Below are 12,037 nucleotides of genomic sequence, written 5' to 3'. Positions count from 1 at the left end.
GTGCTAGATACATTCGTTATCACAATGAAATCACGAGCCCTGCTTTTTGGTATTTTATACACAAATGGTGGTTGCTTGGTAGGAATGGAGGGTGGAAAGAGGCAATAAGTAAGTAAGCAAGCATTAAAAACAATAAGTGAGTAACTCTGATAATACATTAGCAGGTGATAAATGCTATGGAACAAAAAAATGAAGCCTGGTATGGGTTGTTATATCTCGAGGAGATATAAAAGGTAGGATTGAGTATTTAAAATGGTGGATTGAGAATTCCACTGAGAATGTACATTGTGATCAAGGTGAAGGAGTAGATATCTAGGAACAAGTATTCCAGGCAGATGACTTAAACCAAGAGCATGCCTGGCTTATTCAAAGAAATGTCAAGGGGAATGACTGGGATAAAATGAATAAGAGAAAACATTGTAGAGAAGGAGGTCAGAGTGTTAACAGGTATCCGATCACGTAGGACTTTTGTAAAGACATACAAAACAGGAAGCCATTGGTGAGTTTTGAGCAGAGGAGACACATGTCTAGATTACATTTCCTAGCATCATTCTGGTTCTCTGTTGAGAATAGACTGTGGAGGAGGCAAGAATGCAACCAATTAAAATGTTATATCAGTAATTCAGATGATGACTTAGGTCAGAATAGTAACAATAGAGGTGTTAAGAAGTGGTGGAATTCAGGAAATAGTGTGAAGGTGAAATCAATATGATTTTCTAATGGAGAAAGAGGTGTCAAGGACACCAAGATTTTTGGACTGAGCAATTGGTAGAATGGAGTTGCCATAAATTGAAATTAAAAAAAAAAAAAAAACAACTTTTAAAATTGAAAAGACTTGTAGAGTAAGGTAAGGAGTTCAATCTTGGACATAGTAAGTTAGAAAGGTCTATTAGTCATCCAAATGGAGACATCAAGTAGGCAGGTGAACCTCTGAGAGTTCTGACCTGAGGAGAGACATTTGGTAGTGGGCAGCATGCAAGTGGCATGAAAATCCATGCCTCTGGGATGAGATCATCCAAGGAATGAGTACAAATAGAGAAGATGACCAACAATTGCACCTTGGAACACTGCCATGTGAAGAGATGGGAGAAAGGAGGAAAATGAAAAAGGGAACTGAAAATTAATTGACCAATGAAGTAGGAGGAAATCATATTTAAAAAGAAGGTGGTGATGTGCTGAGTCAAATGTATCTAATTCTGACAATGGAAACCAGAGTGTGTGAGAAAAATGAATTCATCACTCACATTGTTCCATATAATTAGAGGAAGAATTTGGAAGTGCCTTTATATATGCAACTTAACTCCATGTCATCTTTTAAAAGCCCAAAAGTTGCAAATGCACACAGAGAAATCAAATTGAAAGTTCAGGAGCAGAAAGTACAGGTGACATTAATCTCTGTGAAGGCTATTTTCAATTCTGACCTCAATTGTTTAGACAATGTTGATCTCTTAGACTCTGCCTTACATAAGTTATCATGTGGTAGATGAAGCATGCTTGCTGCCCTAAGTTCACGTGCCTCATTAATAGAGAAAACTGTGCTTGGTTATCTAAGTTTTTACTCCAAAGAAATTTGTCAGAAGACATTCAGTAAACTCTATATCTGCCAATTCTTTATGGAAGAAGAAGCCAAGATTGCTAATTAATATTCTCTGTCATGTGGGGGAAAAAATCATTATTTCAGAGAAGAGTAAGTTAGCAGAGAGGCCACCGAATGCCTCAGCAGCTGAGAAGGAGGCAGGAGAGTACAATTGTTCAGCAAGGGAGTTCACATTTTGTTTCTACCAGGTGCCAAAGTAAATTAAGACAGGGCAAGTTATAGGTTTACCAAGACCAGAGGTCTGTGAAGCTGGTTTATTAGGTTAAGATGGTTAGTATTTGAAATATAAGGCTGTGCTCCTGGACAAGAGTAGCACACAGCAGAAAGATGGTAGGTGCAATGTGGAGTGAGTCCCATTTGGTTACAGAAAGCCAAGAAAAAACACTTTTTGGTTGTAAGACATAAAATCTAGACAATGTCATTTACTCTTACTGACAGTTACAGAAAAAGTCTGGGAAAACAAATGAAATATTCATGATGCTTGCAAAGCACTGAGCTTCTGAGTGATGCAAACAGAATAGACTGTTTTAGGCGAGTTTTATTCTGATCGAAATAATGAAAATAGATAATATTAGGATCCTCTCTCCCTTATTTCCTCTTATTTTCTTTCCTCTTTCTTTTAACTTAGTAAGCAAAATAATCTTTTATTTTTTCCCCTGATTCTGCGTCTGGATAGGACTGCAGGGTTAATCCTGGGGAATCACTGCTCTGTGGAATGGACAGCCTCCTCCACCTGCCTGCTCTAACCTGACAGATAATCTTCCAAGATCCCAGCACCAGAATCGAGGAATTAGGTATGATTCACAGTATTCTGAAAAATATTTTTCATCATTTAATATGAAACATTTAACTTTTCTGTTTCGTCATTTTTATAAAACAGAAAAAGGAAAAATTAATAAAATTATTTTAGAATAAAATAAATTAAATGATAAATTCTTTAAAATCATGCACATTTTAATGTTTCTGTTTTATATTTTTTTTGTATTGAAATTGCACTGGGATCACAATATTTTCTTACTGCTAAGAGATAACTATAGGCACTTAATTATTTATTTAAATAATCTACAAAATGGAACATAAGTATAAAATATTGAAATTATTTATCTATTTGAAATGCTAATATTTTTTAAAAGACAACATATAGCAAAGAAAAACTAAATTGATATATTTTAATTCTACAAAAATGTATAAATATTTAAATTTGTAGCAAACGAACATATACCATTTAGTAATGCTTACAATATTTAAAATGTGTAAATCATTATGCATAACCTAGTTTTATAAATGTTAAATAACTGTGCCAAGCATATATTTAAAACATTTTTTAAATTATTTCCCTTTAGCTGTGGTTACACTGACCAAAAAAAAAAAAGCTCCAAAAAAAAAACAATCATGTAATTGTCAAATCTTTTTTTTCCATTTGTGCTATTTTCAGCTGAAAGTACAACTGAAACCAAGCAGCAGCTTACATTTATTTTTACACCAAATTAAATACATGATGAAAATCTCATTTTTAACCATTATAGATAAAGCCTTAATCATCTAATTTCTTATCTTCATTCTAACTCATTAATAACAGAATATTAAGTGATTTGTTCTCCCTAACTAAAAATCAAAACAAAAGGATAACTTCATATAATGATGACATAACTATCATACAAGTGGTCTTTATTTTAAAAGATAGTTAACAAAAAAGCTGTCCTGCATCATAATATTTTTTTTTTTGTTGAAACAAATACAATGAAAATTGCCTTTAGAATTTATTGAACAATATAAAACAAAAATTGGACACAAATTTACACAAACTGTTTAAAACACATTGCTGGTGTTCATTCAACACCTTAAATTCGTACAATAGCTTATACTAATAGCAATTTCAACATGGTGCAGTCACACCAGATGTGTTCATGTGCTGTACAGAAGAGTGACTGATTTTATCTATTCCATATTTTGACAAATTGGGGAAAAAATGGTAACAAATGGTGAGTAGTAGCTAAATCCTAAAACACAAGCTGCCTTAAGACTTAATTGAATTGTTGCTGCCCAACTGAATTGGAAATTTTTTCAAGATTTGCAGTTATCAGCTATGCATAAAGACAGCTTGTGGGTGATGACACATTTTTCAACATCTTTTATTTCTTAAGTTCTTCATATTTGTTAAGTTAGTATACTTTATAACTTAAGAACGCATACATGTTTTGCCTCTTCTGAGAGTAGACGTAGCATCCATAAATGAGATACAAGTGAAATGAGTGTGATCAGATAAGGTCATCACTACTCAAGTGGTGAAATCAGTGTAGTAGGTAGCCATTATTCTGAGGTTTATTGAACCAATTCATACTATGCTCTTAACCTCCCACCAGAAAATAAAATAAAATAAAATCGTTCCTGTTTTAACCTTATAGTTATTTTTTTCTCATTACTTTCTTTTTCCATTTTACTTATTAGGCTATTTCTAAGTACCATGGTGATGTCAAATCTGCGGGTTGTGTTTCTAGAGTCTGCAGAGCTCCACTGGGAAGCTTAGAAGTCTCTGCCGATTATTCTGCAGTGTTTGAAGCCAAATAACCTAGAACCTACCCAGAGTTCATAGTAATAAATGGTCTAATTCTCTGTGCAAGCCGTAGGCCAATTTTATTTTTCACTTGAATATAATCATAAGGAAAATGGAAGTGAGGGTAGAATATGATCCATTAATTAGTTAGAGGTTTTGCTTCCCTGAAACCCAGTTTGCCCAATAAACCTGGGATGTTGTGGAATTCGGCTGTTTCCTTTATTTTTGCTGCAGGCCTTTATTTATTGCATATGGTAGTATGTTAAAGAACTAATCTTATTTAGGAATGAAAGGTAGTGAGAAGTTAGATTTCTATAGTTAGTATCTCTAAAAAAGACAATATTTCTAAAGAAGATAAGTTAATATTTTTAAAGTAGCAATGTACTCGTCATGAAATGTTTAATAAAGAAATTTTTTTTCTCATGATTGTGCCTTTTCTATTATTTTGAGTGCTTTTTAATTGAAGACAGTATTATGTTATATTGACAATGATGAATCCTGGCAAATCTGCTTATAGCTATACAATCTTTGGGCAAGCCACATTATATATCTAGTTCTCAGTCTTATTATCTAATAAACAGAGAAACTAAGAATAGATCATTTGAAAAGTTTTTTTTTAAGTTCTGACAATTGTATTTTGTTCATAGACTTGCACTTAAAAGTAAATTTAGTAACAGCTCCTATGAAACCATGAAAATACATATGATTTTTAAGAAAATGATACATGTCTCCCCTCTAAAAGTAAAAATCTGATTTATGCCCTTGGATTGCCATTAAACACAACAAAAACATAAAATTATTTTTATCTTAATGAAGCAACTTATATAATATAGCAGCATGTTTATAAAATGTCATTTCCAAAAGGCAGGATATTCTATCATAAAGAACAAACTATAGCCCATACTTTAATCTGAAGAATATTAAGAAGAAAATTATCATTTGGAGACATTTATGCAAATCCTATCTAAATATATTACTAGACTTTATTTTAAAATTTAAAATACTGTGCAAAAAAAGATATGATACAGTAGCACTTAACTTTAACACACATTTTTTTCAGTTCATTAATTCAAGAAATATTTGAAAAAATACTATGTGCCAAGAATTCTACTTGATACTAGAAATACCACAGTGAGAAAACTGACAAATTCGTGGCCTTTATGGGGCTCACATTCTAGGCTGTGTGATAGTAATGTTAGGGGTGTAGAAGTGGAAGGGTAGACAGAAAATAAAAAAGCAAATTTATAGTTTGTCAGAGCATATATAGGGGATAGGGAGGGCAGGAGAGAGAAGGATTTGCCTTTACTGATGAGATAATATTTGAATAAAGTCCTAAAGAAAGTGAGTGAGAGAGCTCTGTAGGGCAAAAGGAACAACACACTAAGAAACTTGCTTGCCAGCCAGAGTAAAATAAGTAAGAGGCAGAATGGTAAGAAATGTACTAAAAAACTTGTGTGCTTGTGTGTGTGTGCGCGTGCGTGCGCGCCCGTGTGTGTTTGCATGTGTGTCAGTGCACGCACAAAGAGAGAAGTGTCATTCATGAAGGATCTTAAAGACCACTGCCAGAAGTTTGGTTGGAGAGACATGAGAAATCATTGGAGAGTTGTGAGTACTTCTGACACAATCTAATATATACTTAAGAGAATCATTATGGCTGTTGTATTGAGAAAAGCCTATTTAGAGGCAATGGTTAGGAAATTAGGGAACAACATTATGAGCATATTGCAATTAAAAAGGTTAGAAGTAGTGACATATATTAGACGTGGTAAGTTGGTTTCTGGTTACATTGCAAATATAGAATCAAAAGAATTTCTGATGGATTAGATGAAAATTGAAAGAGGAAGTAAGGAGTCAAAATCGACTTTAGGTTTTTCATCTCAGCATTTGAAAGGTTGGAGTTGGCATTAACTGCAGTGGGAGAGATCTCAGAAGAAGAAGTTTGAGGTCATTTGAAACATCCATTAACCTCCATAGATAAGGAAAATATCAGATAAATGCATTGTGAATCCAATCATGATTTTAATTTTCTGTACTGAATACAATAAATATTTTTGCAAAGAAAATTGAATTAGTCATTGCTTTCTATATTTTTTAGTGTTTTATAATATTTTATGTCATTTTTTGTCTGTTAGACATTCTAATAGCATATGCTCATACCATCTGAGGATTCTTTGAAAATTCTTCTCTGGCATGAAACTCAAGTAGTTTTCATTTTTCTTGTATTTTTGCTATTGACCGTAATGAACTTTCACATACTTTAAATGAGCTAAAATGTGTCAAATTCAATTTCGATGGAGTAGCTGTTTTTTTTTTTAATTTGTCATTCACCATTTTCTAGAAAATATATTCATTTTGATTTGACAAATCTTTAATAGTAGAACAGATTGTATAAAAGAGTCTTTGTGTATTTAAGCTTTTTAAGTTTAATGGCAAATGTACAGGGACATTTTATCATAATCTAGTCAGGACAAGAAGAAAAGGGGAGAAAAGGAGAGTAAAAGGAAAATATGATTGTTATAGTCGGTCCTCAGTTGACTTGTGAGGCCACCACCAATTTAAAGTAGTGGTTCACTAGCTCTTGGGAGTCACATCTTCTTTATGAGCTTTCTGTAAGCAACGGATTCTCTACTGTGGAAAAAAAAAAGTCCCAACACTCAAACTTTTGCTTATGATTTTAAGAAATTCAAGGATTCCCAGAGACCTCAAGGTGAGGGATATCTACACTTTAAGTAGTAAACCTGAAGTGCTCCAGGTTGTAGCATTCTTCCTTAGAGTTGTACCAGTATAAAGCCAAAAAGGAAGGACCGCTAGCTGAAAAAAATTATATAAGATTTTGCTGGCCTTCAGAAAAAGTCCTCCTTTCATTAGAAAGTGTGTGTGTGTGTGTGTGTGTGTGTGTGTGTGTGTGTGCGCGCGCGCGTGCGCGCTTGAGAGAGAGAGAGTATTACTTTGCCTATACCCAAACTGATTAATATTTTCTCTCAGAGCTTTTTAAGAAAAGATGAGAGTCAAAGACATGGCATCTTCTACTCTAAAGGGTGTATCTTCTATTTGCCCCTTTGAATTTCTCTTAGATGCTAAATGAATTTATAATGAATAAAATATATACATATTTAAATGATGTCAAATACTAAAACTTATTTGCACAAATCTCACCGATAGATTTTTCTGCCTTTTCATGTCTTCTGGTATGTAGTTTGAACACAAAGGGTTTTAAGATAGAAAAAGAACATGTGAAGTTAGCCTAACTATAATTATGTTCCTTGAGCCATAATTTATGGCAAATGGTATCTAGCAGTTTAATTAAAATAAAGGTTTAATGGATATGTATTGAGTTTATTCCCCTGGTGATGAAAACTTTAGATAGTCTAGCATAGCAATGAAATTCTGAGAGTAATGTATTATTTTTTATATAAAATTAAAATTAAAAAATTATTTTTATATAAAATAAAAGTGATATAACTAAAGTCTTTAAATGTGAAAAAATTTAAAATTAGGGTTAATGCTGTACCCTTTACCTACACTTCTGTACAGCATAAGTAACAAGTCACAGCCTCTAGAGTGAAGAGAAAAAGGACTATATAGTTTATGTGAGACAAAGACAAGTGGTTAAGGATTGAGTTTCTGAAGTCAACTCTGGGACCAATATTATTGTTACACACTCGGCCTGTTGGAAGTGATTGCAACCTGAACAGGGTATCTTTTAAAATGATTCTATTGTGCAATTTAGCTTCATCTTGCTACCCTCAAGGCTTAGCTTGTGTCTTCTGATTACATGTACTTTAAATTGAATTTTCAAATTCTGCTCTTTTTTGTTTGCTTGTTTTGTTTAAATGTGGTATTTTTATAAGAACTCTATGAGAAGTCAATATCTAATTTAATTTTAGGGCGGGGATACAAAACTCAGAACTCATTTTGTTCAATGAATTCATTGCTCAGAAATAATTCAATGTGTGACCTTGCTGTTGGTATAGAAATTCGATATGTTTCCATGAAGATCCAGTATAAAATAATTGATACTATTTCACAATGAAGATATTTTATAAGGCATTTACATTGTCTCTCAGTCACCATGACAATAAAAAATAAAAATAACCCCTAACTAATCCTATGACAAGAGGGCAATAAAGGTTTTTTAAAGCAAAGAAACTGTTTCTTAAGTTTTCCTGATGTTTAATAACAGTTTGCTGTTATTTATATTTTTTATGTGCTTTTGATCAGATACAAATTTTAGTAGGGAAATAAGCAACATTCCTAAAAATGAATTATAAAGAACTGTGTTTTAGAATACTAAAAGGATTTTAAATATTTCAATTCAGTAAAGTTAATATTTTTCCTTAATTGAAATAATGCAAAAACAAAAGTGTAGACACATTCATGGCTGGGGGAAACAGTCTTCACGCCCCCAAAGTCATATTCCTTAGCAGCCACTGTTGGGATCTGTTTCCACTACAGTCCTGCATGGTAGGCACCATTTTGTCTTCTTCAGAAGGTTCATCAAGACATTGGTTACTGTTAACATGTCTCAAGGTAAGTCTCTGTAAAAGATAACCAATAATCAGTGCAACATATTTTGTCTTTAACTTTACCAGCATATTGGCTTAAATCTACTCTTTAAAATAAATCTTTATGATTTTTTTTAGTATAAACACTGTGATATGTTTGTAAAAGAAACTGTGCACAGGTGGCTCTGAATTAATTATTATACAGTTTTCACTGTTATGGTTTCATCATTATCTAATACACCTTTATTTGCAGATGGTTAAAGAAATTGGCCATCATTTATCATGCATTTCCAGAAATTCGGGCTCCTTTGCAAAAAAACCATTTGTGAACTCTGAGTTCATTCGAGGGCTGTAAATATTAATGAGCTTTCACAATAACTTAGTTTCCTTAGGCATGTGTTATTCATTAACCATTCGGTAAACATTCAAAGAGATGTCACAGCTGTGACCCACATGAACAAAACTGCTAGAGATGTTGCCATTTCAAAACACTAAAAAAGCCATAGTATCTGTGACTGAGAAATTCATTGTAGAAGAGAGATTATCATAGCAAAGATCTGTCCTACTTGATAGTGTGCTCACCATATTTTGGTTTGCATTTTTGAAATTAAAAAAAATCAATATCAAATAAAGCCATGGATGTGATGGTCATATATTTTTAATATTACATCTATATTTATTTTCTTCATAATACCTATATTCATTAATAAGCATCCTGCTAGTACTCAAATGCTAAAATGTAATTCCAAAAATTGTACCTTGTTAGCCAGTCATTACATGTCATCTCTTTTGAGTTCATATTTACATTTTAAAGTCATTTTAAAAAATTTTTAGATATATATTTTAAGTCCACATTCTTTATACTAATTTATACAAACTAATTATGTACATTTTTGCTCAGTTTCATGGACAACACCAAGAACCATACTATATGAACTACTTTCCAACCAGAAGAGAAGCGTTTGAGTAGAGATAATTTACAGGTTCATTTTGAAAAAAAGCATGCCATATACTTTTATTGCAAATTACCAAAATTAAAGGTAGACAATTTTTTTTTTTTGCTCTTGATATTACAGTTGAAAATTGGATGAAGAAAATGCAGGGGGAGTGCATAAAAAATCATGGAGAAACACTACCTAGACAATTGTAATTTGTTTAGATGAGAACTGCAAACACCCTGGACTGCAGCATCCTGAGAAAAGATGGAATGGAAAATAGGCTTGTGATGGAGGATGCTTAATAGACAATGAGCAGGAAATTAAAAGAACAAGGCTGTTAGAGGTGAAGGAGATTTGAAGATTGAGGCCTTTGTTGTTGCTCTTTGAATACATGGAATCAAGCTATTTATACTGAAAAATGGAGAAAAAAGGAAATGGCCAAAGATAGGCAAGAAGGTAGTTGATAAATGCTTATGATGCCAGAAATTATGGTGTTGGCTTATGAACCAAGAGCAAACTTGAAAAAAATTTCAAAACAAAATAAAAACAATTTCTTTCTAGAAAGTTCTAGTTAAAAATCAACAAAATAGTCTTCATTTTCGTTACATACTTGAGGTCCTTTGTGTATACCTGAGGACCTTCTTTGAGGTCCCTTTTTCAAAAAAGCTACTTACTTTTGCTTGCTTCTATTAGATACTTAAAAAAATGTGTATGACTTTAAGGATCAAATTGAATATGTGTTGTCAACTATATAAATAAGATTTTTTTTAAATATTAATAAGTATTGTTCCTTCTAAAAAGTATATAAATATCTTCTTTGAAGGAATTCATTAATATCAAAAGCCACAGCTATAAAGATAACCAACCAATTAAAATTCTCTCTCATTTTTAATATGCAGTAAAAGCAGAAGACATTTTAGGGTTAAATAGCAGTTAAGTGTGAATTTCTGCCCTCTCGCTTATTGGTTCTGAAAACTTGGGCAAGTTACAAAATTATTCTGAGGAATCAGATTCTTTGTCAGAAAATGCTTAGTTATACATAGGAATACTTAAAAATGCCCTTTCCTTTTTGCTGACCTTCAATCAGCTATCTAACTATGATCCTTTGGCAACCTGATAAGGATAAAAATGTTAGCTATGTTTCTAGGCAAGATTGCTTATGGCGAAAATGACCTCTGATTGATAAACTGTACCTACATTTAATAAACTTAATTATAAATAATTGATAGAAACCTAAACTGTGGGCTTTTCTCACTGCAAAGACACAGAGTTTTACATGTTCCATTGATTTACTTGAAAGCTCTACTTATGGGGTTCTCACAGCAAGGTATTGGACAATGTAATATACTTTATTTACAGGACAACAAAAATCTTAAGGTTGAGAATTAGGACATGCTGGTAACTGTATTCTTTACAAGAATTCCATACCGTTGTTTTTTTTTTTTTTTTAACTCAAACTGAATAATGATTCATTTTATTGCTTGCTGAGAAGATTTTTACAAATCAAAGTGAGAAATAAAAGGTACACTTTTAAAAAAGCCTTTATTATAATTATATCATTTAACCAACCAAAAAGAAATGCTTAGAATAAATGACTTCATAAAGTCATTGCTAAATACATCTTAGTCTTCGATAATGCATTTGCTTAAAGTTTCAGCTTAAAATAATAAATTCCAGAAAAAATATGCTATATCTTCACACAACCAAAGTAAATAAATTAAAATTAACAAAATTAAATTATTTCAATGTCCCCCCCAAAATCCATTTCTGGCTATGTTAATTTTCTTGTTGATTTTTTTCAGCTCTAATGCAAAAATCTATTGTCATAATATGGCTATACTTAGTCTAAAAAAGAGCTAATGTTATTTTTCATCAATTATATTTATGTATACATATTTGGAATCAAGAAAAAAACTGGACAATGCCTATTAATTATAGACTAAACATTACTTAACATATGTATACTCCAAATTAATGAGCAACTAAGAAGAGAAAAATAAATACATAAAATAGCTCATACGTTTACATTTTTAAAAAGTTTCTAGATTTCAATAATAAAGCATAACAAAAATACTAAACTAATATTGATAAAATCTGTAACACAAACCTCCAAAAATTATTAGAGAACGTAATCAGTAGGATTCTCAAAAATATTTCTAAAAACTTCCATTCTTGTATAGTTTCTTAGTAGCCATTTTTGCAAAGGGCTATCGTTACATATTTCCACAGTGGGCTGTTGGAAGCCATCAGCTACTTTGCTTACTGTGAGACAGGACTGGGTGGTTATGTGAAGAAGAGTGTAGGTCTGTTTGACAAAGAAAATAATGAATAATGACAAAATCAAGTACAAAGGCAGTAATAAATCAATCATTCTTAACAACATACAATTTCTACCGGATAAGAATGGAAGGCACACATCACAATAATTGCAAAGATGGAGTTA

The 12,037-nt window shown here is 32.1% G+C and overlaps 1 protein-coding gene across 4 annotated transcripts in view; it reads right to left on the bottom strand.

Moving 5' to 3' along the window:
- Window positions 1-7,823: 7,823 nt before the first annotated feature.
- GALNT13 (polypeptide N-acetylgalactosaminyltransferase 13) overlaps window positions 7,824-12,037 on the bottom strand; it is a 431,664-nt gene continuing 427,450 nt past the window's right edge. For 2 of the 4 annotated variants that reach the window (XM_025039467.1, XM_025039468.1), the window contains one exon: window positions 8,549-8,689. In XM_025039467.1, coding sequence (XP_024895235.1) covers window positions 8,549-8,689 — 141 coding nt within the window. Of the gene's footprint in view, window positions 8,690-11,701; window positions 11,870-12,037 lie in introns of all 4 variants that reach the window. The other 2 variants (XM_006921078.1, XM_006921079.1) reach the window with 2 other exon arrangements.

Source organism: Pteropus alecto, unplaced genomic scaffold, assembly GCF_000325575.1.
Source record: "Pteropus alecto unplaced genomic scaffold, ASM32557v1 scaffold3, whole genome shotgun sequence".
NCBI classification, from domain to species: domain Eukaryota; kingdom Metazoa; phylum Chordata; class Mammalia; order Chiroptera; family Pteropodidae; genus Pteropus; species Pteropus alecto.
The sequence above is the reverse complement of the archived record's forward strand: the minus strand, read 5'-3'. Positions and strand labels throughout refer to the sequence as shown.